Source organism: Grammomys surdaster, unplaced genomic scaffold, assembly GCF_004785775.1.
Source record: "Grammomys surdaster isolate TR1022 unplaced genomic scaffold, NIH_TR_1.0 190, whole genome shotgun sequence".
In the NCBI taxonomy this organism is placed as follows: Eukaryota; Metazoa; Chordata; class Mammalia; order Rodentia; family Muridae; genus Grammomys; species Grammomys surdaster.
In genome coordinates, this window is record NW_021604635.1 from 3,588,674 (window position 1) to 3,613,633 (window position 24,960).

Consider the following 24,960-nt stretch of genomic DNA (forward strand, 5'->3'; position numbering starts at 1 on the left):
TTTTTTTATTGAAAATAGATTTTTTTATAAATATATTCTGATTATGGCTTTCCCTCTCCCAACTCCTACCAGATCCTCCCTATAAAGAGGCAAAGAAAAATTATAAGAAATACATATAGGTGAAGAGATATACACACTGGCACACAGAGAAATCCCCTAAAAATAGAAAATCAGAAACCATAATGTATAAACAAAATGATTGTTGAGTAAGAAAAAAATTCCCATACAGATCACTGGAGGGCAGGGGGACAGGATGACAACTTAAAAAAATACCACTCAGTTCACTTTATGGGCCTGACCTTAAGAGAGAGTATACCCAGTAAAGATTCCATTGAAGAAATTGTTTCATTTGTGATCGGTTTCCATTTGGAGATAACTTCTAATTAGGGATGGGGGTGGGGGTCCACTTCCTCTCCCAGCACTGGAACCCCATCAGGCCCAGACCTGTGCAGGCTGCCAGTCTCTGTAAGTTCATGTTGCTTCAGTAATTCTCTGTTTAGAGGGCCTTGTTTCTTTGGTGTTCCCCACCCTCTCTGGTTCTTAACACTCTTTCTGCCTGCTCTGAAGGGTCCCCTGAGCCATGAGGAGAGGGGATAACAATAGAGACACAACATTTAGTGCTGGGGACCAGCCCCAGCATGAGTGTGTGAAGTCTTCTTTCTTCTCTGTTCTTCTTGAGGCAGTAGAGAGGGAAGAAGAGGGGGAGGGTAGGACTTGGTCTTATGAGATATTTAGGGTTACTGTATAATAAAGGCTTATGTTACTATATTACAATATTACTATATTATGTTATTATATTATATCTCGTTACTATGTTACGAGATATTTAGGGTTACTGTATACTAAAGGCTTACGTTACTGTGCTACTGTAGCTGACCTGCCTTCTGTGATCCTGAGGCCAGAAACTGCAGTTTCTGGCACTTACACCTCAGCCCAAAAACAGCAAAGGATTAAGTAGATAGCCTTTGTACTATCTTAGCCCAAAAACAGCAAAGGATTAAGTAAATAGCCTTTATACTATCTCAGCAGGAACTGCTGGGCCCTAACTTATGCCTGCTAGTCTGAGGTCACAGGAAGAAAAAACACTTAGAGAAGTTATTATAGCGTTTATTACTAAGTGTAAAAAGTTTCCTATGAAAGCTATCTAAGGGGAAAAGCAGAAAGGTCCTAAGTGGAAAAAAGGAAAAAATTCTAATAAGGGAGAAATTCTAAGGGAGAAAATTCTAGGCAGGGAAAAAGAAAAGGAAGGGATGAACGAACTCCCAACGAACCATTTTTCTTTGTCTCCAGTACTTATGCATCTTTCAGAATACATGGTCACATGTTACAAAGTTCATCACATGTTCACACCAAAAGTCAAATCATAAATTGAAATAGAAGTTAACAACAGAGAATGTTTACATGCATATCCATTAGGAGTAATTATCTGGCTAAACATCCATCACCTGTCTAACTCCACAGATTCACTGAAGGTTTAAAACTATAATTAAGAAATTAGTGAAGTTTTGTATAGATAAACCTGGGAAATATTTTATCTTTTGTTCTAGCACCTATAATAAATCATGAGTTCCCTATTAGTGACCTTGGTTAATTGTTTTACAACCTCTTGGAATGTGCTCTGAGTAGGAGAAAGTTTAACTGATGACACTTGGGAGACTGGCAGAGTTCTCATTGCAGTTTTGACTATCAGGAAGGGACCTAATAGCAGTCTCACTATAAAAGAGCTTAATAATCACAGATATAATTTTAAGAATTCTTATAGGATCATCATTAAGACTTAAGAAGTCATCTATTTGTCTATATAGCATCACTACAAAACAGTCCATCTTCGTGGATCTGCAGAGATCTGCTCCAAAGGGGTGTGCTATTGCTTAGTGATTGTAACATATGTCTAATAATAATAATAGGGAAAGCATATTAATAGCAGGAATCTTTCCTAAAATAAGTCCCTCACAGCCTTGCTGAATAAGGACTCACTTGTTGTAGATTATATAATAATCCAAGGCAAGCCATTTCAGGATGATCACCCGCTCGCTAATTATTAGCTTGTCCCATTATGGCTCATGACAATTTAGTACAGAGTGTTCCAAGGTCTCCCACTCCACACACTGTTCAGCTATGGTCTCTGTATTTGTTCCCATTTACTGAAAGAGGAAGCCTCTCTGGTGATGGGCAAGGCACTCATCTATGATTATAGCAGAATGTTGTTATGCATCACTTGTTGCTGTGTTTCCTTTAGCAGAACAGTATTTGGTCTTCCCCTAGGTCCATAGCCTATCTACTCTCAAGTTCTTGATCATCTGAGCAGTGTCAGGGATGGCTTTCTTCTCATGTATTAGGCCTTAAATCCAATCAGATATTGGCTGGCTAGTGCTACATGCTACACTAACACACCTTGCAGGCAGAGTACCTTCCCATACCATGAACAGTGTCAGCAGGGTAAAGGCTCCATGTAGGCCCCAGCTGGACTTCTCCATGGTCAGTGAGTTGCACATGTTCATGAGCCCATGTTCCTGCTGGTTGAAGGTCTCTAACAGCAGCGGGGCAACTTAACAAGTGAAGCAGCTGCTGCTGGCCTGAAGGCATAAGTTGATTCCTAGGACTCAAATGTCAGAAGGACGAACCAACTCCCAAAGTTGTTCTCTGACCCTCACATGTGCACTGTGCACACACACACACATAAGTAAATAAGCATTTTTAAACTCAAAGAGAAAACCTACCCTTAGCCAGACAGTCTATCAGCTGGGAGGCCAGCCTACGCTGCAGAGCAAGAACCTGTCTAAAAAATAACAAATGACAACACTCTCCAAAAATTTTTGTCTTTTAAATATAAAATGTATTTACTTACAATTCTTAAGAAATTCCTTCAGAAATTCTTTACAAAGACAAGAAAAATTACAACTTATACCAAATCTCATGTACATAAGCCACAGGCAATGAGAATACAGAGCACCTTTAAATTATTTTTATTGATACAACTACAATTCATAGGTTAAGAGAGGTATGGACGATAGAATTACCTAATGCGTTTATTCCTATGAGGTTTTTTAAATGACAAAAACAAACAAACAAAAAACCACTATAGGTGTCATTGCATAGCAGGGTCAAACACTAGGAGAGCCTCATGACATTTTATGTCCCATAAGCACCTTGAGATGCTGTTTCTTTCTATGTGGTCCTGCTTACTTGTGAGAACATGCACTGTGGTTGCTACAGGAGAAAGAGTAGAAACTCAGCAAAGGACACCAAGTAGCAGCTGCTTCCCTGCATCAAGCTGGCCCCTCAGTCGGATGAGGACTGCACGGGGATGTGTGTGAGCCCTGCCCTTATATGGAATCACAGACTTGGGGTAAACAGAGGCACCTTCCTGCATATCGACATATTAGTTCCATCCCAGGAAAGCACCTCTTATGGTAAGTTCAAATGTAATAACACCAACGGACCTTTCACATCAGAGAACTTTACTTTGAAATATCCATATTATCCTCTCCTAAATCATTTGCAGAATATGTTCTATGCAAAACTTTTCAAAGATCAGTCATAGGGAATATAGAAATTTTAAAATGACAGTAAAAACTTGAGACACCAACTTAAGGGTTCATCTAGTGACGTGGAAAAGGAAGGAAATTTTCACTATATATATTTTTTATGTTTATTTTAACTGTTACCAACTAAACCTATTTTTAGCATGCTATCTTTTGTTCATACTGAGACTGCAGCACATTAGGATGTGGATGTGTCAAGAGAAACGGACACAGCAACACTTTTAGAGTCATCTCAAATTAACTGTGCTTATTATTATTTTAGAGAACAAAATTCAAAGAAGTCATCAAAGTAAATAATGCCGAAAAAGGGTCCAGTACTCCAAATGAATCTGACCGGCCCTCTCTGTGCCCCCTTCTCAATGTACTGAGAACAAAAGATACCTCAAGACTCGCAGAAATACAATAAAATAGGCAGCACTCAACATAACAAAGACATAAAACACAAAAATTGACCAGGACAAACAAGAATGCCATAAAGTATTAAAATATATTTAATTCGATAGCATGATAGGATCAACGTTTAAAAACCCTGGGGCTGGGTGTATACTTCAGTGGCTGGCCACATGCCTAACTTGCATTGCAGGCAGCCAAGTTCAATGCTCAACACAAACAAAACAGTTACCGGATGGGGTGGGAATGGGGATAATTTTTTAAAGTTCAACAAGAAAACATCCAAATGAACCCATGCTGGAAACATCTCAAGACTGAAACCACAAGGGAATATAGGCTTATGTCTCTGGCTTGTTTTTTAATATAAGACATATAAAATGGCTTGGCAAACTTACCAGAAAGTAGATCACCCACCCCCTCAAAAAATTATGTATCACTATAATCTACAAGGTGTAGAATTTCTAATCAATTAAAACATTCTCCTAAGAAAAACAACAGAGTCAAACTTCTAGACGACCAGACCTGCTCAGTATGCCAAGAGGCTTATAAAACTGAAATGTATGCCTCATGGTTTCCAAGTACAGTCTAATTCCTGTTGGTATCTGCTAAACCCCCATCTCATCCTGACTGCATGTTCTAACTGCGGTTTACATGAGCACCTTTTATCACCAGAACACAAACAGAAACAGTGAGTGAGTCTGTGTCTTTATAACAACTCACTGGTGCTGGAGGAAATTCCTTTCTCTTAATCATGCTAAGCTTTCTGCTAGAGTATGCATTTTTGTCCCCTGTTTAGACCGCCTTGTCCACTGGTGGCCTCCACTTACAGTACTCACTGACTGGAGCCGTGTCCCCTACTACATCGTCCCCTCTCCTTACAGTCAAAGAGCTAGCTCCAGTCACACTGCTTAGTAGGACAGCTTCCATTTCTTCTTCTTGGTTGCCACATAATCCTTGCGTTTTGTCTAACTGTTCCCAGTCTCTATTCTAGTTTTTACAGCCCCCAAGCACCTGAAAGACCTGAAGAGCCTGCCTGCCACTATCACTAAATACGAAAACACGAGATGTGGTCTACTGTTATAAGACTTTACCTCAATCCCAACATGTGGGAGGCAGAGGCAGAAGGATGGGAAACTGAAGCCTCTCTCAGCTCTAGAGAGACCTAGTCTCAAAAGCACGAGTCCAGGACGTTAATTCCCGATCCCAGGTGGTTGTGGGGCACATACATGAAACCAGTACTTGAAAGGCAGAGGCAGGCAGATCGCTGAGTTCAAGGTCAGCCTGGTCTACAGAGTGAGTTTAGGACAGCCAAGGCTACACAGTGAAACCTTGTCTCAAAATAAAAAAAAAAAAAAACAGAAAATTAATAATTAAAAAAAGAAAAGAAAGAAAGGAAGGAAGGAAGGAAGGAAGGAAAAATTAGGAATAGTACCTATTTTGCTAAAGAAGCCAAATATATTGTATACCAGGAAAAAAGGTTAACCATCACCATATAGGACAAGAAATCCATATTCCAATAAGGAATTATCTGTATCAAGCCTTCACTCCTAAAAGTAAAATTTGTTTTTAAGAAGAAAGCAACCAAAGAACATATTCTGTCCAATGTAAATGACATAAAACTTTAGTACTACTCCAAAAACTATGTCGAACCTTTCATGAAAAAATTATCATATAATATCCTGTTCAAAAAAATATCTTCTAAAGAAAGCTGTCTGCTTTAGAGGTTTGTTTTTTTTTTTTCTTCACAGAAATCTAATCCTTTCACATGAAGGGTAAAATCCTGAGTTATATGCCTAGTTCCATACATGCATACTTTAACAAAGTTGAACACATAGTTGAGGGAAACCCAGACTCACTGAAACATAAAATGATACAAGAAAACAATCCTCACAAGGCCAGACACTTCGTTACTTTATAGTAAATGCAAACTTTATTTATAAAAGACTCTTAAAAGTATTGTCTAATGCCATGAACTTTTCCACTTTTAATATATGAAACTTAATGTAATAATTTTAAGGTTTGTAGACACAAATTTTAAAAACTAAACAGCTTTATTCATGGATATTTCAAAGCTTTTCTCAAGAGTTAAATTACCAGCTAATATACATTCTATCAATTCTATTTCATAACTTTAAAAAAAAAAAAAGCTTATTCATCTATACCAAAGGCTGTAGGACCACTGAACTTTATAGCTGCAGGCTGTCCCAGCACGGAACCTACAGAGAAAACAAGAGCAGCAAGCTCTTCACTTCCTTCCCACCTGCCTACTGCACTGGGTGCTCAAAAATTCAAAGTGACAGTCCCTAAATGCCGCTCTGCCTAGCACCTCGGGAACACCAGAGCTGGAATGTGGATGCAATCTTACATTTGGAAACAGAAAAACAGAAAGAAGTCACTGAGGAAGCAGGATTTCTCAACAATGTAGGCCAGAGCTGAGACACTCAGCAGCCAGGCAACAAGTCAGGCTAGGGGCTGGAGGTATAGCTCGGTGGTTAACCAGCTGCCTCCTACGTATGAGGTCGTGAGTTCAATTCTCAGCACTAGAGGGAGGGAGGGCTTCTTGACTTCTCTTCCCTCTGGCAGTAATTTCTATTTCCATGATTGTGTGTGTGTGTGTGTGTCTGTGTGTGTGTGTCTGTGTGTGTCTGTGTGTGTCTGTGTCTGTGTGTCTGTGCACATGTGTGGGAACATGCATATATGTTCACTTGTGTGGGCACATACACACGTGAGCAAGTGCACATACATTGTGTGCACGCACAAGCACATGGGGGCCAGTGTCTTCCTTGACTTCATTACACTTTATTTCTCTCATTTGAGTCTATCTAGGCATCTTGCTAGAGGCAAGCCCACCCGGCATTTACTGGGTATTAGCGATGACACTCCAGTCTTCAGACTTGTGCAGCACTCTACCCAAGTGCTTCAACCCCAACTCAAATTTTAAATCACAGGATGGGACGGGACGGGACGGGGTGGGGGTGTATAAAGGGATAACATCTGCAATGTAAATAAAATATCCAATTTAAAAATTTTTTTTTGTTTTGTTTTTTTTCGAGACAGGGTTTCTCTGTATAGCCCTGGCTGTCCTGGAACTCATTCTGTAGACCAGGCTAGCCTCGAATTCTCGAACTCAGAAATCCACATGCCTCTGCCTCCCAAGTGCTGGGATTAAAGGCATGTGCCACCACCACCCAGAAAAAAAATTAAATCACTACTTCATGGGCCCTCTGTGAGGTGGGAGGTGGGAGGTGATTTTTAAGTCATGAGGACAAAGCTCTTATAAAAGTGATTGGCTCCCTTCTAAAAGACCCCAGAGAGATTCCTTGCACCCTTTCAATCGTAGAAGACCCAAGACAATGATGGCCGACTATCCATAAACCAGGGCACTAGGCCCATATCAGATACAGACTGTCAGTGCCCTGATACTGGAGGCTCTAGTCTCCAGAAGTATCACAAATAGATGTTCTCATGACATCCAGTCCATGCAGGTTTGTCATCCATCAGAAAGACTAGGGCAGCTCTCTAACCTATCGTCTAAGGCCTGCGGCCCTGACTAACTGCCTCCCAGCCACTCTCTGCCATGCAAACATCTCGACTGTTTCAGAGTGCTCAGGAGTTACATCTCACAATGTTACACACTCCATATAACCTAGTGTGATTAATAAATACATCAACTCACTCCACAGTTGAAATTTACTTGTTTATTACTTTGGACCAAAGCATACTGCATAAAAAGGTTATGGGCTCTATTTTTCTATGTGTGGGAAGAAGAATTTTTGCAAAGGAAATAATTTCTAAGTGTTGCTATAGCAGATGGTTTTTTACCATCCCTTTTCTATAGTGTTTGGGTTTTTTGTTTGTTTTACTTTTTATTGACTCTTTGTAAAACTCACATTGTGCGCCCCAGTCCCACTCATCTTCCTACCCCTCTGTATCTGCCCTCCACCTTGCAACCCCTTTCCCCAAAGAAAATCAATAGATAAATAAAGCCCCAAAACAAAACAAAAAACCAAAGGAGAAGGGGAGGGAGTAATGGGAGGGTGATCCATGAGAGGGGGTACTGGGCAGGTGAGGGGGCTGATATTGGGATGTATAGTGAATAAATAAATTTAATAAAACTTAAAAAAAAGAAAATGCTCAAAAATGACTTTGGTAACTTTAAGTTTCCAGATTTTCCCATTTTATATAAACTATCCTTAAATTAAATGTGAAATTATTATCCACTGAAATACATTAATGCATATTTTATACTAAATATCCAATATTGATAACAAAATAAACTATATCTACTTACTGCAATCTCTCTACAAGCCGACATAGATATTCCTGTGCCTTCGATTTGCTTAAGTGCATATTCCTTTTCATCTTTTCTGCATGTGAAGAGAAAAATAAAAAGTTTTTATTTTTCCATATATTACAATTACATTTAAAATTACAACTACAAAAACAATGGAAACATTTAGTCTCTCAATATTTAAACACCGTCATTATGTCATGCATTGCTGATTATTTTTTATATTTCTAGTATAGAAATATAAAATACCAAAAGAAAAATAATTATAATAAGAACACCAGACAGACCTAAAACGTGAAATTCAGAATGAAGAGAATGGGGTACTAAGACAGCACTAGTTTCAAAGAGTAAACAAGCATAAACATAAACCCAAGCACATTTTAAGAGCACACCCACTCCTGAACATTCCTCTACAGAGCTGTTCTGTTATAATCCATCATACAAAAGTAACCGACAGATAGAAACAACTAGTTTATGTGATTAACTAGTTCCCAGTTACAAGGCGCCAAGCAAAAGCCTTTTAAGACTTCAAAACTCAAGAACATTGCTTTCTCAAACACTGCTGGAGAAATCTAGTAGTTAAGAGAGTTCTGAAAACAAGCAAAGAAGACAGGGTTGAGAATATAATGAAATCTAACAGTTACCAAGGATTTTAACCAATACAATACAGTACAATGCTTCAATACTGGGAGGCGGGAGGGCAGACAAGCGGCTATTGTAACAGCTGACATCCTCAGAGTACAGATCAGAAACAGCCACAAGAAGGCCCCAGCTGACGGTCATCACTGTCATTTGAAGATCTTGCAAACACAAATCATGCCATGGATTGTTCTAATAAGAGACATAATCTATACCCTCCAATTTTTATCTTTTGGTTGTATTAAACACTGTTCTCAATCTATGGGTCCCCTCTCTTTCCTTCTCTCTCTCCCATTCCTTCTCTCCCCTCTCTCCCAAGTCTTCCTCTTTATCCCTAGCTAACTTGGAACTGTCTGTGTAGACTAGGCTAGCCTGGAATTCACAAGGCTCCTCCTGCTCTTCACTCCGAGTGCTGAGAATCCGTGTGCAGTACCACGCTGGCAAAGAGCTCTTATTTTAAGTGGCACTCTTGTATTATGTACCCACGGTTCCAGGTTTCTGCTTTATTCACTGTAACTCTTTCATCAAGAAAAACTGTGCTGCAAGAAAACTCCCCAAAATCCCTGGCAGGCAGTCTGCAGGTCTGAATGTCTGGCCAGGTGGTAAATGAAGTAAGTCCAGCTTCCTCATCAGTTACAGCTTAGTGTTGCTGGTTGACTGGTAGAAGGTTAGAGCTATAAGGTGTCGAGAATCAGACTAAGGACTGTTATCTTGGGGACACTACAGACAGTATTATTATGCAAAGAGTAGAACTTTTCCTTTTTAAAATATGCTATTCATTGCCTGACTACATTTTTTTTTTACTTGATATGGGAGTGATCTAGTTGATATAAATGAAAGACTTCTGATGTGGAAATAATTGGGAAAGAACATTTGACTTACTATTCTAAAATTATGGAATGCAAAGAAGGGTAGGACGCCAGAAAAAGATTAGAGAACATGTAGCTCTATTCATTAAAGAAACAAACTTGAGAATGTTTGCCACAAGACATCTCACCTACCGGTGAGCCAGCCCCCCGAGCATGAGAACAGAAGAGCTGGATGGAGAACCCTTGCTGGCTGCAGCACTGATCAGCTACTGGGACAGTGCTAGAGAGCTGGCCCTAGTGGCCAGGGTGCAGGAGAGCTCCCAGCTAACCAGGGTCCAGGGCTCTCAGTTGTTCCACCCCAACACCTACCCCTCCATGTGCTGCAGCACATGAAAGAGCTGGTCTTCAGGATGTCCATGACACAGGACACCTGCCTCTCTCCGAGAGCTGAGATTAAAAGCATGTGCCACCACCTCCCAGTCCGAGCATCACCTGTTATCATCTTAACCACCTATTTGGGGTAAGTAAGTGAGTTACACATGCTTAACTCCTACCTAGTCTAAAAATTCTATTCTTTTTCCATCATATACCAATCAGGGTAAGTAAACATCTTTTAATTACTTATTTTTTAAATTATAGTGCTGCTAAAGATTGGCCCCAGGGCCTAGTAAGTTCCAGAGCCTTCAGAGTATTTGGGTAAACAGAAAATATACCAGATGTCAAAAGACTAGTCTGTGGTAAACTTACCGGATTCTTGCTATAAAGGTCATTAGAAACATGGGCCTTCCTAATGCTGCAACCCTTTCCCTCGTGGTATGACCACCTCAGCCATAAAATTATTTTTATGGCTACTTCATAACAGTGATTTTGCTCCTGTTGTAAATCATACTGTTACTATCTGATATGTGACCCCTTTGAAAGGACTGTTCAAGCCACACCCACACAAAGGGTGGACACCCAGGTTGAGAGCCAGTGCTCTAGCATGGCTGGAGAAAAGGAAACCACACTGTGCAACTGGCCTGTGGGCGAGTGAGTCTGTGGGATTTTCTTGATTACTGACTGATGAAGGAGGGTCCAGCCCACTCATGCAGGGCCCTCCCAGCCTCCCCTCCCCAACCCCGGGCAGGTGGTTCAGGGCTGTGTAAGAGAGTGAGCTGAGCAAGCCATGGAGAGTCAGCCATGAGCAGCACTGGGCTGTGGTTCCTGCCTTTGTTCCTGCCTCCAGGTCCCTGCCCAGACATCATCAGTGATGGACCTGTAGGACAAAGTAAAGCCTTTCCTCCCAGCAGGTTGTTTACGGTCAGTGTTTTACCACAGCCACAGAAAGCAACTAGGACATCATGTCTTATCAAAAAAATATACAGGCTATCCTACTACAAATATATATATACACATGTAACTATATATTAAACAGGAATCCAAAAATTTAAAAACACATGTTAAGATGCAGAAGTTGTGTTACTTAATGGTTACTAGCAAAATAATGTGAGACTCCAGAAACAACTGCTGACTTTAAATATTCTTTAGTATTTTCAAAATGATTAATTTAGGCATATTGGGGAAGGCAGGTTAAGACAGGGTCTCATTATGAAGCTCTGACTGGTCTGGAACTCAATATGTAGATGGACCAGGCTGGCCTTGAGCTCCACCTGCCTCTGCCTCCAGGGTACTGGGATGAAAGGTGTGTGCCACCACAGCAGGGTCACAAGCATATTTTGAGGAACAAAGACAAACAATAGGAGAAGCTTAGCTGGTCCTTTCCTCCTTTCTTCCACGGTTTCCGGACCATTCAGTAACCACTAGAAAAGCACAGAGTTCACGGAGCAGTCAAGCCAGTGCTGCCTCTTCTCTAAAGTGTAAGGACTTTGGACTGCATGGGACCAGTGTGCTTACAATACTGACAAATGTAATGTACATGCTTCGTGCCTAATCATCAAATTAGCTACCAGCTACCTATTACTGAATATTTAAAGCTACTAATTCTTAAAACTATAAAAAGCTTTTTGACACATTTTTCACATTCAATTACAGCTTATTTTTCACTGAAATCTTTCGAGTCCCAGTTCTCTTACATGAAGTTCTCCAGAAACTCATGGAATTGCAGTTTTATTTTTAATACTGTAAAGAATATTACACAATCTGGATAGGTTATTGTTGCTATGGAAACTATAAGATTTTGCAATAAGTCAAAAAGTGCAAAATTAACACATCACATTAATAGCTTTTAAACTTCATATCCAGGCTGTCAAAGGAACTTGAAAGCTTGAGAACAGACTGAAGCATAGGCCTCTTACCCTGAATTATATGGATAGAAACAAGGAGCAAACCTAGTAATTATTTCACTTATAAAGTTAAGTTTAAACTTTCATATACTAAATTAATAAAACCTTGAAAAACCTTCAATTTTAAGATTTGAAGTTTTAAAATTGAGAGGGAATGAAGTGCATGTATCACTATCACTATAGTTATCTTTTTTATGTCTGTCACGTGGTAAATGGTGAAGGGGCACATCTGAGATTCAGCATAAGAAATGGCAAGGTCTCAGGAGGCATCAGACTCTTTGACAAACTCAAAACCTCGGCATAAAGACCATAGGCACCAGACCTGATACACACTTTTAATCTCAGCACTTGGGAGGCAGAGCCAGGTGGATCTCTTGGGTTTGAGTCCAGCCTGTGCTACATGGTAGAACACCTAGGGCTGACAACCTAAGTTCAAACTCCCCAGGACTCACATAATGGAATGAGAAGGCACAAGCCGTCTAACTTCCACATATGCACATATAGCCACCACACAAACAAATGTAAGAGAGTGTTGTAAGACTAATGATGTGATATTAACATATGTCGAGAACTAGTTCAATCCAGGCACACAAGCCAGGGCAGCTTGCTGCTTTCACCCATGCTGAGTGTCCCAATCCTAGCATCCCTCCAGGTGCGAGCAGTCCTACCCCAGAGCTTGTACTTGAAGCCAAGTACAAGTACGACTGAGGAGCATAAGGCACACTCTGTGGGGCTAGAGAGCCAGCTCCAACAGTAAATACCTACCTTGTTGGAAGGGAAAGGGAAAACAGTCTGGCATGGCAGCACACTGTCACTCCCACCCTGGGGAGGCCAGGACAGGCAGCTTCTTAGGGCATGCTAGCCTACTCAGCTACTCCCAGGCCACTGAACTGAGACTGTCTCAAAAGAACAAAAAGGAGGAAGGTGCCTGAAGAACACCCTGCCTTAAAGAAACAGGCAGAGAATGACACAGTGGGAATTCTGGCTTCCATATGCACACACAAACATATCCACTCATCCACACATATGCCCTGACGCACTGACATAGACACACACACACACGTTCATACAAACACATCCTTTAAAATTTTTGAGTCGTTTAATAAGAAAATTAAAATCTATTTTTATTTCTAATGAAAATAGAAAAGCCCTATTATTTTATTCCAACAAACTAACTACTGTGTTCATATTTCGACTTTCAAAACTATGTCAAACTATGAAGATGAACAAATTAAGAAATTACACTGGATATCACAAGCCACCTATAGAAGAAATTCTGAGTAAGTGGGACACATAACTGGGAAAGTCTACAGGCCTTGCCTCGAGTGATGCACAAAGGCGGCCCAGGCAGCACAATGGACATGTGCAGGAAGGAAGGCAACCCCATGAGTTATCCCTCTAAGGGAGGACCTCCCAAAGCAGAAGAGAGATGAGGATGTCAGGAAATCCAGGCAGGCATGCAGTCTGAAACAACACATCTTCAGTAAGTGGCTAGTACCAAGTGTGACTGCAGAGCTCAGAGCGCAGTGACAGCAAAGAAAGAGGCTGGGGAATGGGCTATGCAAATGCACAGTACAGGGTTTTTGGTTGGTTAATTGCTGTTTTGTTTTGTTTTGTTGCTGTTCGTTCTTTTTTCGAGACAGGGTTTCTCTGTGTAGCCCTGGCTGTCCTGGGACTTTCTCTGTAGAGCAGGCTGGCTTCATATTCTGAAACCCTGACCCAGCCTCTGAGTGTACTGGGTTTAAGGTGTGTGCTGTCGCCACCCAGGGACAGCCCATCTTTTAAAAGGACAGAGTAGATTCCTTCACAGATTCTTTCTCAGAAAGTAAATTGTGATGGTTAGGAGGGGGGGAAAAAAAACAGTGGCAGAGCACATGTACATGGAAGAAATGATGGGCTCACATCTTCAATTCCAGCACTCAGAGGCAAAGGCAGCTAGATCTCTGTGAGTTCAAGGCCAGTCTGGTCTTCATTGAGAGTTCTACACCAACCAGGGCTATAAATAAAATATTGTCTCTAAAAACTAAAGTGAATAAAATAAACATATTTCTGAATCAAAACTGACAATTTTAGTAACAGTTTGGTTGTGTGTGTGAAGGTTGTGTGCGTGATGGCTGAGGAGAAGTGAAACCTCTACCTTGTCAACCTGTGAGCAGCAATACCATCCACCTAGGAGACAATGGCAAAGCCTAAATTGAGACGTGGAGATAAAATTTCACTCTAAACTCAATGAAAATTACATTTCACTTTTTTCTCAACTTGACACAAACTGAAGTCATCTGGGGAGAGGGAGCCTCAACTGAGAAAATGCCTCCATCCAACTGTCCTACAGGCAAGCCTAGGGGCATTTTCTTAATTAGTGATTGATATGGGAGGGCCCAGCCCACTGTGGGCGGAGCCTCAGGGCGGGTATTAGGAAAGCACACTGAGCAAGCATGGAGAGCAAATGAGTAAGCATCACTTCTCCATGCTGTTTACTGCAGTTTCTGCCTCAACCCCTGCCTTGTCTTCCTCTGATGATAGACTATTAACTGTAAGAGAAAATAAACAAACACTTTTTCCCCAAGTTGCCTTTGGTCGTGGCTTACAGCAACAGAAAACAAACTAGGATATGTTCTAGAAGGGACTAGTAAGACTGAAGGCATATAAAACTACTGCAGGGAAACTGTGAGGTGGCAACAGACGGTCTGCTTCAGAAGATCCAGTCTCCACACTAGAAATGAAGGCAGCGCCTGCAGACAGCCCTGACAGCACCCTCTTCTACTACCAAGTGCGATGCTCTTTACAGGTGGAGGTGAGGGTAAGACTGCAAGAGCAGACACTTGGAAGTCACTTTTGAGGACTGTCAGTCCCAAATGACTAGATAAGGAAGATTAATAAAAAAGACAAATGAAGGGTGAGCCCGAGCTTGAATTTTGTGAGGGTAAGGAAGGAAAGTGTGGCTGTGCAGCACAGGTTACCCTCAAACCCAACTATGAAGCCCAGGTTGGTCTTAACCTATAGCACGGCCCTTCCAAGCGCTGAGCTTATAAACAGCACTGCCTACTGCACAGGGAGGGCTCTGACTGAGGCTTGAGCGATCAGAGAGGAGTAGGACAGGACTACAGGCAAAGTGACATCAGGTTAGAACTGAGGTGTGGTAAGTGTGAGCCTGCCAGTGTGGTACTGTTGTTCTGGAGGACACACACAGGTAAGGTCAGTCCTTCAGGTCTACGAGAGAACTAGGACCAAAAGAAGAAGACAGAGCCAGAAGAGCACAGGGGCAGAACGAGACCATTTCTGAAGGCACACTCACCTCCCATGGTCCACAGAAAACAAACAAGTCTATATAGAGATTTATCTCCTAAATTAGCTTTCCTGAATCCTAAGAGAATTCAAATGATAATACAGCTATCAAAAGTATAGGATCCAAGACTGTCGTACATTGTTAACTTTTAAAAGTAAGTATGGCCACTAAGACATTCATTCTTCAAACTCTGATACCTGAATCTTGGCCAATATATTTTTTTCTCCAAGAAGATGCTAGAATACACCAAAATATGTCCTTTCCTTTACTATGTGGCAATCTGATCCTGCAGGCTAGAAAGTTTTAATATTACATACAAGGAAAAAGCAACACAGAGTATTTGGAATAATAGGAAGCCAAAGTTAGTTTTCTGCTGTTATCATTCTGAATTACTCAATGAATATTTTTACCCAGCACAGTAGTAGTGATTTATTTGGAACTACTGTTCTTATTTTGTAATATTGTGACTTTTTTCTCTAATGCTAACTTAACCTAGAATCTTGCCAGAAAAACACACTCCTATTGATCTATATCCCTATTCCCTACACATTTTAAGAAAAGGTCTTGCTAGTTAGGTAGTTTAGACAAGCCTTAAATTTGAATTCTTGGGCCTCTATGTCCTGAGAGCGTGTTACAGGCATTGGGACAGCATCATATCGGAGTAAACTTTTAAGTATTACATTTTTCAAAAATAAAGTTAAAAACTGATCCTGACATCCTTCTCCCTGGTCTAGCCCCATAAGTGAGCCTGATCCTCCCCACCCTGCCAGATCTAACCTAGGTCCCATGTCCAGTGCCTAATCTGGCCATCCCTGCCCATGTCACATCCAACATCTAGGCTTCTGCCAGGACCTACCCTCCCTACCTCCACAAACCACAGGCCCCTCCCATGCCACACTCTCAACCTTTCCACCCAGCCAAAACTACCCTCACACTCCAGGACTGGACTAGGAGGCACATCCTGTACACCAGCACAGGCCTCTGTCCACCTGACTTCCATCCTCCCAAGCCATTTCCAACCTCTAGGCCAACCTAGCCATGCACCCTACATCATAGAACAAAAGAAGTCCACCCACATGCACAGATCTCAACACAGAAATACTAACAATATGAAAGATCAAACCAGTATCTTTTCTCAAACAACTATCAGTCCTATAGAAATGTTTGCCAATGAACATCAGCTAGACGAGCACCAGAATATAGAGTTTCAAAGACCAATCTAAACGTCAGCAAACAATGCATGGGTTTAAAGAAGACACAAAGAAACAGCTCAATGAAATTAGGCAAAAGAACGTAAGGCCTGAGTGATGCTAAAGAAAATGCAGATGTAAGGCTGACAGAGTGATGAAGACAATCCAGAACTTAAGATGGAATTCAGTAAGGAGACAGAAATACTGAAGAGAACTCAAGCTCTCAGATCCAATTCACAATAGCCTCAAAGAAAATAAAACATCTAGCAATAAACCTAACTAAAATGAAGAACCTCAACAGTGAAAATTTTAAACCTCTCAAGAAAGATACATACACTAGAAAAAGAAGACATCCTATGCTCATGGATTGGTTAATATTGTGAAAACAACCATTTTACCAAATTTATAAATTCAATAAAATCCCATCTCATTCTTTACAGAAATTTAAAAAAAAAACTATCCTAAAATACATACAGAACCACAGAAGATCCCAGATAGCCACAGCAATCCTGACCAAAAAGAACAATGCTAAAGGGATTACCATTCCAGATCCCAGGACAGTACAGAGCCACCATAATGAAAACAATACAGAATGGGCACAGAACCTAACCTGTCACTAGCCGGTGGTGGTTTGAAGGAGAATGGCCCGTCAGGCTCATATCTTTGAATGCTTGGTCCCCAGTTGGTGGAACTATTTGAAAAAGTGAGAAGGCGTGGCCTTGTTGGTGGAGGTATGCGTGAGGGGGTGGGGTGGGGTGAACCATAGCTTTGAAGTTTCAGAAGCCCAGCCACTCCCAGTTAGCTCTCTCTGCCTGTTCCTGTCCTGTGACCACTCTCAGCTACTGCTCCAGCACTCCCCCTGCCTGTCTTGCTGCCATGTTCCCTGCCAAAATGGCCATAGACCCTACTACATACTGTCTGGAACCAGGAGTCCCAAACTAAATGCTTCCTTTTATAAGCTATCTTGGTGATTGTATTTTGTTCTGTCATAGAAAAATAATTAACTATGAGGGTAAGTAGTCTGAACTAGAGAAACCTGTACTGGGTGAGTAAGCATGGCCCAGTCACATGCTCGCCCCCTCCCCACCATGCTCCTGATCCAACTCTTCAGATGTAACTATGTGCCCTGGAGGAACTGCCATAGGCTTGGATTGTTTGTTTTCACATCCTACTTTAAGGTTCTTAAACGCTTCAACCTCCCGTCTAACTCATAGACCAGAGGTAGGGAAAATAAAGTTAATAGGAAACAGGTGCTGTGCACCAGAAGTAGTTCCTTGAGGCGATTCCCCTCTTCATTGTCAGGATATCCGCAATCCAGTTCAGTAGCAAACACCAAACATGAATCAGCAGCAGCCTGATCCACCAGGAACAGCAGGGCTTCTCCAATTTGGCATAAGTTAGTGGAAGCAGCCAGAATCAGCCAGAATACCACGAGAAGTTCTTTGGTGCACTTCTCTCTACAAAGTGAAGACCAGCAAAGACCAGCAAAGCGCTGCACAGTGTAGCAATGCAAGAACATCCTCTCATCATTTATGGGCTTCCATTTATGTTCTTTCTAAAATATTACACGCCTTCTCAAGAGTCTGTTTTCAGCAAAACATCACATACCCTCCGACAAGAGAGCTTCCAGAAAACCATCATGTGACACAACTGACTTGGTAAAGAAACCAGAAATTCACACTTCAAACTGCAGAAACCAGAAAGTACAAAGAGACTACTGCTGGTGGGGAGGGGAGAGGTGGGGGGAACAGATAAGAGAACAGAGTCCAAGTGATCTGTCTGATCATGGAAACTGGAGGGGGGTCTTTAGGGATCTAGGAGGGAGATAATATAAAAGTAGAAAGAAGGTAAAATAGCATTAAGACTATCTGAAAAGGTTGTAAGAAATCTTATTAACTATTTACTAGTTAAAATCTATATAATATACCTAATTCTGTGCATAAATATGCATACATAGTTTAAATGAAATTTTCTCATCTGGGCTGACAATTTGGCTCCTCCCAAGAGCCAAAAACCACCTAAACAAATCCAACACTAGACATGAGAAACTTTCTTTGGTATTATCAGGGATGTCCAAGAAACTCTCAAAACATACAAGCTATTTGCTATTGCCCTTGGTTGCCCCCAAAAGTAAGAAGTTAGCCCTTTGCCGAAGAGACCACGGACTTCAGACACAGGGTCCAGAGGCCTGTGAGCTAAAGCTGACTTGAACTCCTCCTCCATGAAAGCTACCTTTCATGACACCAGAATGCACCATGCAAGCTTCCAAAGCAAGAGAGCGACCAACAGTCCAACCCAGCTATGATCCTGTGAACCAACAGTGACCAGGATGACAGAGAGCCTCAGGGTACAGGAGTTGCACACTTTCCTTGCCATAAACAGCACTTCTCTAAATGGACCTAAGAGCCACTGGCAAGAAGGAGACCAAGGTACTGAAAACCACCACAATCCCTAATAAATTCTAAACATTTTTCCTTATCCCACAGGTAAATGTAGTCTTCACCCTTCATCATGAAAAGTTTTCTTTGCAACAAACAAGAGACCATTACAACAAACCACAATCAACCAAAATACAGAGTTGTGCAACCTAGTCTCAGCCATGACATCTACAGAACAACTCCCACACAAAAGTGTCAGGAAACTTTGCAGAAGAGGCGGCAGAAAGACTGTGAGAGTCAAAGGGTTTGCTATGAGATGTGTCTCCTAGTAAGTCAGAAGCTACATCAGAAACGAAGGTCTCACCAGCATGCCTGTGTAACTATGGGCTAAATGACAGCAATAGGTATGCAAAGCGGATGGGGGGGAGCCCATGAGACTATACAAAGAGCTACAAGCAATTAAGGAAAATTGAGAGTGGGAGAAATAGGCTTTACCAGAGAATAGGACAGCAATTGGTTATCCAACACCAAACGTTCAGCCCTGAAAACATATATATACAGACATATGAAACATGCAGACTGAGCAGCTTGCATTTATGTATTTAGGTATATACATACACATGCACGTAACATAAATTAATGAAAAAAAGAGACCATGAATTTGACAGGGGGGTCTATGGAAGGCTTGAGACGGTAAAGGAAAGGGAGAAATGACTTAATTATATTATAATCTCAAAGATAAAAAAAAATCAACAATGATACTATATGTATCCATAGAGACCTTATTTCTTTCTTTCTTTCTTTCTTTCTTTCTTTTTTTTTTTTTTTTTGGTTTTTCGAGACAGGGTTTCTCTGTGTAGCCCTGGCTGTCCTGGAACTCACTCTGTAGACCAGGCTGGCCTCGAACTCAGAAATCCACCTGCCTCTGCCTCCCAAGTGCTGGGATTAAAGGTGTGAGCCACCACCGCCCAGCTGAGACCTTATTTCTACACCCTTGCTTTTAGTATTTTTAAACAAACTCATTCATAAATAGTACAATTGAAACTTCTTTTGTTGTCTGAATGATGATGGCCCTTTAATTCTGAGCAACAAGGTCTTTCTATTAGTTTAGATCCCGCTCATCAATGAACACCATCAATAACGCTTCCACCCACCAGACACTGTACATCTAATCCATCTCTAGATATGACGAAGTTCTAAGTCAGCATTCCCCTGCACCACTAAATCTAACAACCAACTTACTACATCTTCACAAAGACTGGGGACCTTACTGGGTCTCTTTCCTTATAAACTAATTCACTAGTATTTATTTTTCTGTAAAACATCTTCAATCTTCAGTAGCTCCTTCACGTTGAGTTCAAATATAGGTATTTTACAAATTCAAATTAAGGTGATTTAAAAACAAACCAATGCAGAATCAGAACAGGCTTCCAGCAATCAGTTAATAGCAACACTTCCTTCTCCTCAGTGTCCAGGTTTTAGTTTTATACAACTATTTTCCCTCTTTCTTCCCAATACTAGGGATTGAACCAGGGACTTATGTATAACTTATACAGAGCAAAATGTTCTACCACTGAGCTAAGCCCAGTCCTTTCTAAAGAGTATTACTAAGCAGCCCAGGCTAGCCTGAGAACACACTGTGTAGTCCTGACAGGACTTGAACTTGCTTTCTTTTAAATACTTGGAATTGTAGGCAGCACTACCAGGCCTGACCAACATCCATATGTTGATTAAAGAGTCTGAACTGATTTTATATGAAAATGATTCTCACATCAATGTATTTCACCTGTGGTTCAGTAACACTTACATCCCACTAATGACGCCATCCTATATGTGGACAGGACCCTCAACCTCTTACTTTTTTGTCAAAACTAGTTCAGCTCTCACTATATTCCTAAAAATCTTAAATTCAATGCTGCACTGGTAAATAAATATCAGTATTTAACTTCTTAAAATGTCAAATTCTTAATAATCAAAATGACTTTAAAACAAATATATCTGCAGTAATGCCTACAATTCTAGCTATCAAAAATGTTGACCTTAACCAAAAAAATTAAGAGATTTAGTCTACAAAACATAACCAGCAGCAAGTATTTAGTATAAACCAAACCTTTAATGTAAGACATTTGTCCTCCCTTTAAAATTCATAAGTTTCAAGTCAGGCTTACCGCAAATGACACAGGACAGCAGAAATATCGTTTATTTCAGAAATGTGGTTTTGTGTATATACGTTGTATCTGGTACAAGCATATAACATGAGTGTGCAAATGTCTATGCACATACTAGAAGATACCAGGAGAGGATGCCTAGTGTCTTCCCCTATCTGCCTTATTACCTTGAGATGGGTTCTCTCACTGACTGAAAACTGTTTTAGCTAGGCTGACTGGCCAGCAAGCTTCCCACAATTCTCCATATCTACTTATCTCTGCCTAGGATTACAGGTACAGTCAACCATAGCCAGCTTTTTATGTGAGAATGAGAGCATAAGGGCCTAAGTTCAAACCCCCAGAATCCACAGAAAAACGTCTGGCCCATATTTAGGCCCATAATGCCAACACTGGGTGTGGAGATAGAGACAAGCCCGGGGCCTCATGCTTGCAGAGCAAAAGTACACTTGACCACTAAGCCCTCCCCAGTCCTTTCAGAAATATTTCACTCGGCACTGAGCTGTGTGCAAAGCTCTGTGCTGGGATCTGGGAAAAGGAAAGCCGACTCCTCTGTTGAGTCTTCACACACAGAGGCACACCTGAAAGAGATGTGGTTTGCTATGTGCTCTTGCATTGGGAAAGGATGGCAGAGGGGGACATGAGCAAGGGGAAAGGAGACATAAGATAAACATGAGAGGGCTTAGTCCAAAAGAAAGGGCTAGAAATGGACAACTATCAGGTAAATATTTATCAAAGGAACACTTGAATGGTTCTTTGGAGTTAAGCACAAAGAGCGTTAAGCAGTAAAAGGGTCAGGCCAGCAATGTTTGGCAGAAACCTAAAATTTAAATCCATACTACATTCAAGAAACAAGGATTAGAGAGATGGCTCAGTGAGCAGGAGCACTTGCTGTGCAAGCATCAGGGCCCTAAGTTCAAATCCCCAGCACCACATAAGAGCTGTTAGTCATGGCTGTTCATGCAATAATGCCAACACTGGATGTGGAGACAGATACTGGAAGCTCACTGCCCATCCAGCCTAGCCAACATTTTGAGGTTCTGGTTCACAGACTCTGTTGTCTCAAGGTTAGTAAGCCAGAGACAGGGACTGAGACAGACAGCACAAGACTATGGCTAAAAGCTGGGTATGGTGGTAAACGCTTGTAATCCCAGAGCTAGTGAGAGAGGCAGGTGGATCTCCGGGAGTTTGAGGCCAGCCTGGTCTACAAACTGAGCTCCAGGACACCCAGAGCTACATACAAGAGAAACCTTGTCTCAAAACAAACAAATAAACAAACAAACAGCTAGAACACAAGAATGAAATGAAAAAGTCCAATGAGCATTCTTTTTGCATGTATACTAAAAAGCTGTAATTCTACCACAGGATGGAAGCCAGAGGCTTCCTAACAAGACAAACATAGAATCAGAGAGCTAGTCTTAAAAAGCTGACAGTGTACAGGTCAAATGAGTAGATTAAATAATAATAATAATAAGCAAATATAAAGAGACTACTGCAGAAACTCGAGGAGAGACTAATATTAGCCAAAACTTAAAGGAAATATAGTAGAACTGTATTTATGCATATTATGCATAATACATATGCATATGTTGGCTAGGCTGGATGGGCAGTGAGCTTCCAGTATCTGTCTCCACATCCAGTGTTAGCATTATTGCATGAACAGCCATGACTAACAGCTCTTATGTGGTGCTGGGGATACACACATTCCGGCTGGGTGTGGTCACTCATGTGTTTAATCCCAACACTTGTGCGGCAGACAGGCAGAGACAGTGTGAAGCCAGCTTGATCTACTTAGTGAGAGTCTCTCTCTCAAATTACAAAACAACACATCACACTGCAGAAACAGAAATACCTATTGAGCTGAATATATTTAAGCACATGGAACAAGTTAATATTCAAAAATACTGCATAAATACACATTTATATATGTGCACAAATGTGCATGTATGTTTCTACAGCAGACATCCAGGAGTCAGTTGAAGATACTGGAATTGTCAGAGTGATGCTGCAGTGAAACGAAAGCACCTTGCAAAGTAACAAAAGGGTATAGATGAACACACTGGACGGCCAGGACCACACGAACACGCACAGTAACAAAAGGGTGCAGATGAACACACTGGACCACACGAACACGCACAGTAACAAAAGAGTGCAGATGAACACACTGGACGGCCAGGACCACATGAACACGCACAGTAACAAAAGGGTGCAGATGAACACACTGGACCACATGAACAAAAAGTAACCAACTGACGTAGACGCAGACGCATCAACGCAGTGGAGCTGTCTCCTCTGGTTGTACCTGACCGTCATCACAAGCAGAGCGGCTGAGATAACAAACAGAGCCCCTCACAAAATCAAGTTCATCAACATTTCCTATAACCATGGGAGAAGGGCTAGGCATTCACTTAGACCTTCACAGGCCCCAGTTTCCCTGGAGCTTCCAATTACCACCATAAGCTGACTAGGGTGGCACTTCTCAGTGGTGTAGCTGCCTGTGTGAGTCACCCACATTCCTGTAACAACCTGAACTAACTCACTGGTTCATCAAACTGGTCTTAGAGGGAACCCTGTCTCTGTCCATGCTCTCTGCCTGGGAAGAAGAGACGTTTCTTTGTTTTTCCCCATGCAACCAATATTACTAAATGACTATTAAAACCACAAAGATAAAAATAGTGACAAAAAGAATATAAAAGTAAAGGTGGGCTTGTATGATGGTAACCAGTGGTCTCATAAACCTCTCTGACATAACAGCATCCATATAATATTATTTGTGCCATGCATATCAGAGTAAACAAACATTAGCATTCACGAACAAGTGGTGAGACCCACAGACTAATAATGGGATTCCCAACCCATTCACAGCAGCATGCTATAGAGGTGCAGAGAAACTCTCTAGGGACCACTACCTATATATGGAATATTCTTGAAGGAAATTGACTTGGCCCATTAAATAAAAGGACACACAAAACAAGTAGATGTGGGCATTACCTAGATTATAAGAGGCCCAAAACTGGTAACAACATACCATGCATCAAAATCTTGACTACACTGTGGTTCAAATAACAACAGCTATGAAACAGATCAGCGCCTTGCTCGGCTATCATCAGAGAGGTTTCTCCAGCAGCAGATGGGAACAATGAGAGACCCACAGCCAGACTCTATACAGACAGTAAAGACCTCGGAACACTCAGCCTTAAATGAGGTATCATTATCAGATCCTCAGGGCTCAAGGAAGCCAAGGTGGAGGAAGTAGAAGAGTGTTAAAGCCAGAGGGGGTGAGGACATCAAGAAAACAAGGCCCTCTGAATCAACATGAACCAAGCTCATATGAACTCACAGAGACTGAGGCATGCCCAGGCCTGCTCGGGTCCTCTGTGTATGCACTACACAGAGCTTCCAGGCTGGTGTTTTTATGGGATTCCTGAGTGCAAATGAGTGGGTCTTGGGCTTTTCCTTCTGTTTGTCTTCTCCAACTCTGATATGACAGTTATTGTTTTATCTTTTTATATTTTCTTTTGTTAATTTTATTATTCCCCCTTAGAAACTTGCTTGCTTTCTACTGAGAAACAAAAGGAGTAGATTCGGATAGGAGGGGAGGGAAGGAAAACCATAATCAGGATACATTAAGTGAGGAAAAAACAATCGATTTTCAGTAAAAGGAAAAAATAGATTTGAAAGTTTTATGATTACAAAAATATTTTTAGATTTTATGTTAGTACTTTAAAAACTCTGTGATGCTATCTATCATAACTACTAAAATTATTTCACTCTATCTAATACTTCACTACATTCCAAGGAAGCAGCCAACAAAACTTACAAACCATCAGATTTAAGGATCTGCTATCTTGATCAAAGTTTTAAAGATTTCCACAGTAATAAGAAAATCTAGAAAAATTCCTTTTAAATATACGTATCAACAGTATAATGGGCGCACCCCTGTAGTCCCAGTTTACAGAGGGCTGAGACGGGAGGGTAAGATACA

At 41.2% G+C, this 24,960-nt stretch overlaps 1 protein-coding gene across 2 annotated transcripts in view; it reads right to left on the reverse strand.

Annotated features, from left to right (window-relative positions):
• Cdk19 (cyclin dependent kinase 19) overlaps window positions 1-24,960 on the reverse strand; it is a 132,121-nt gene that overhangs the window by 78,590 nt on the left and 28,571 nt on the right. The window contains exon 2 of one of the 2 annotated variants that reach the window (XM_028769059.1): window positions 8,227-8,302. The exons of the other annotated variant lie outside the window; for it this stretch is intronic. Within the exon in view, the coding sequence (XP_028624892.1) occupies window positions 8,227-8,302 (76 nt within the window). The remainder of the gene's footprint in view (window positions 1-8,226; window positions 8,303-24,960) is intronic. 2 annotated transcript variants of the gene reach the window in all.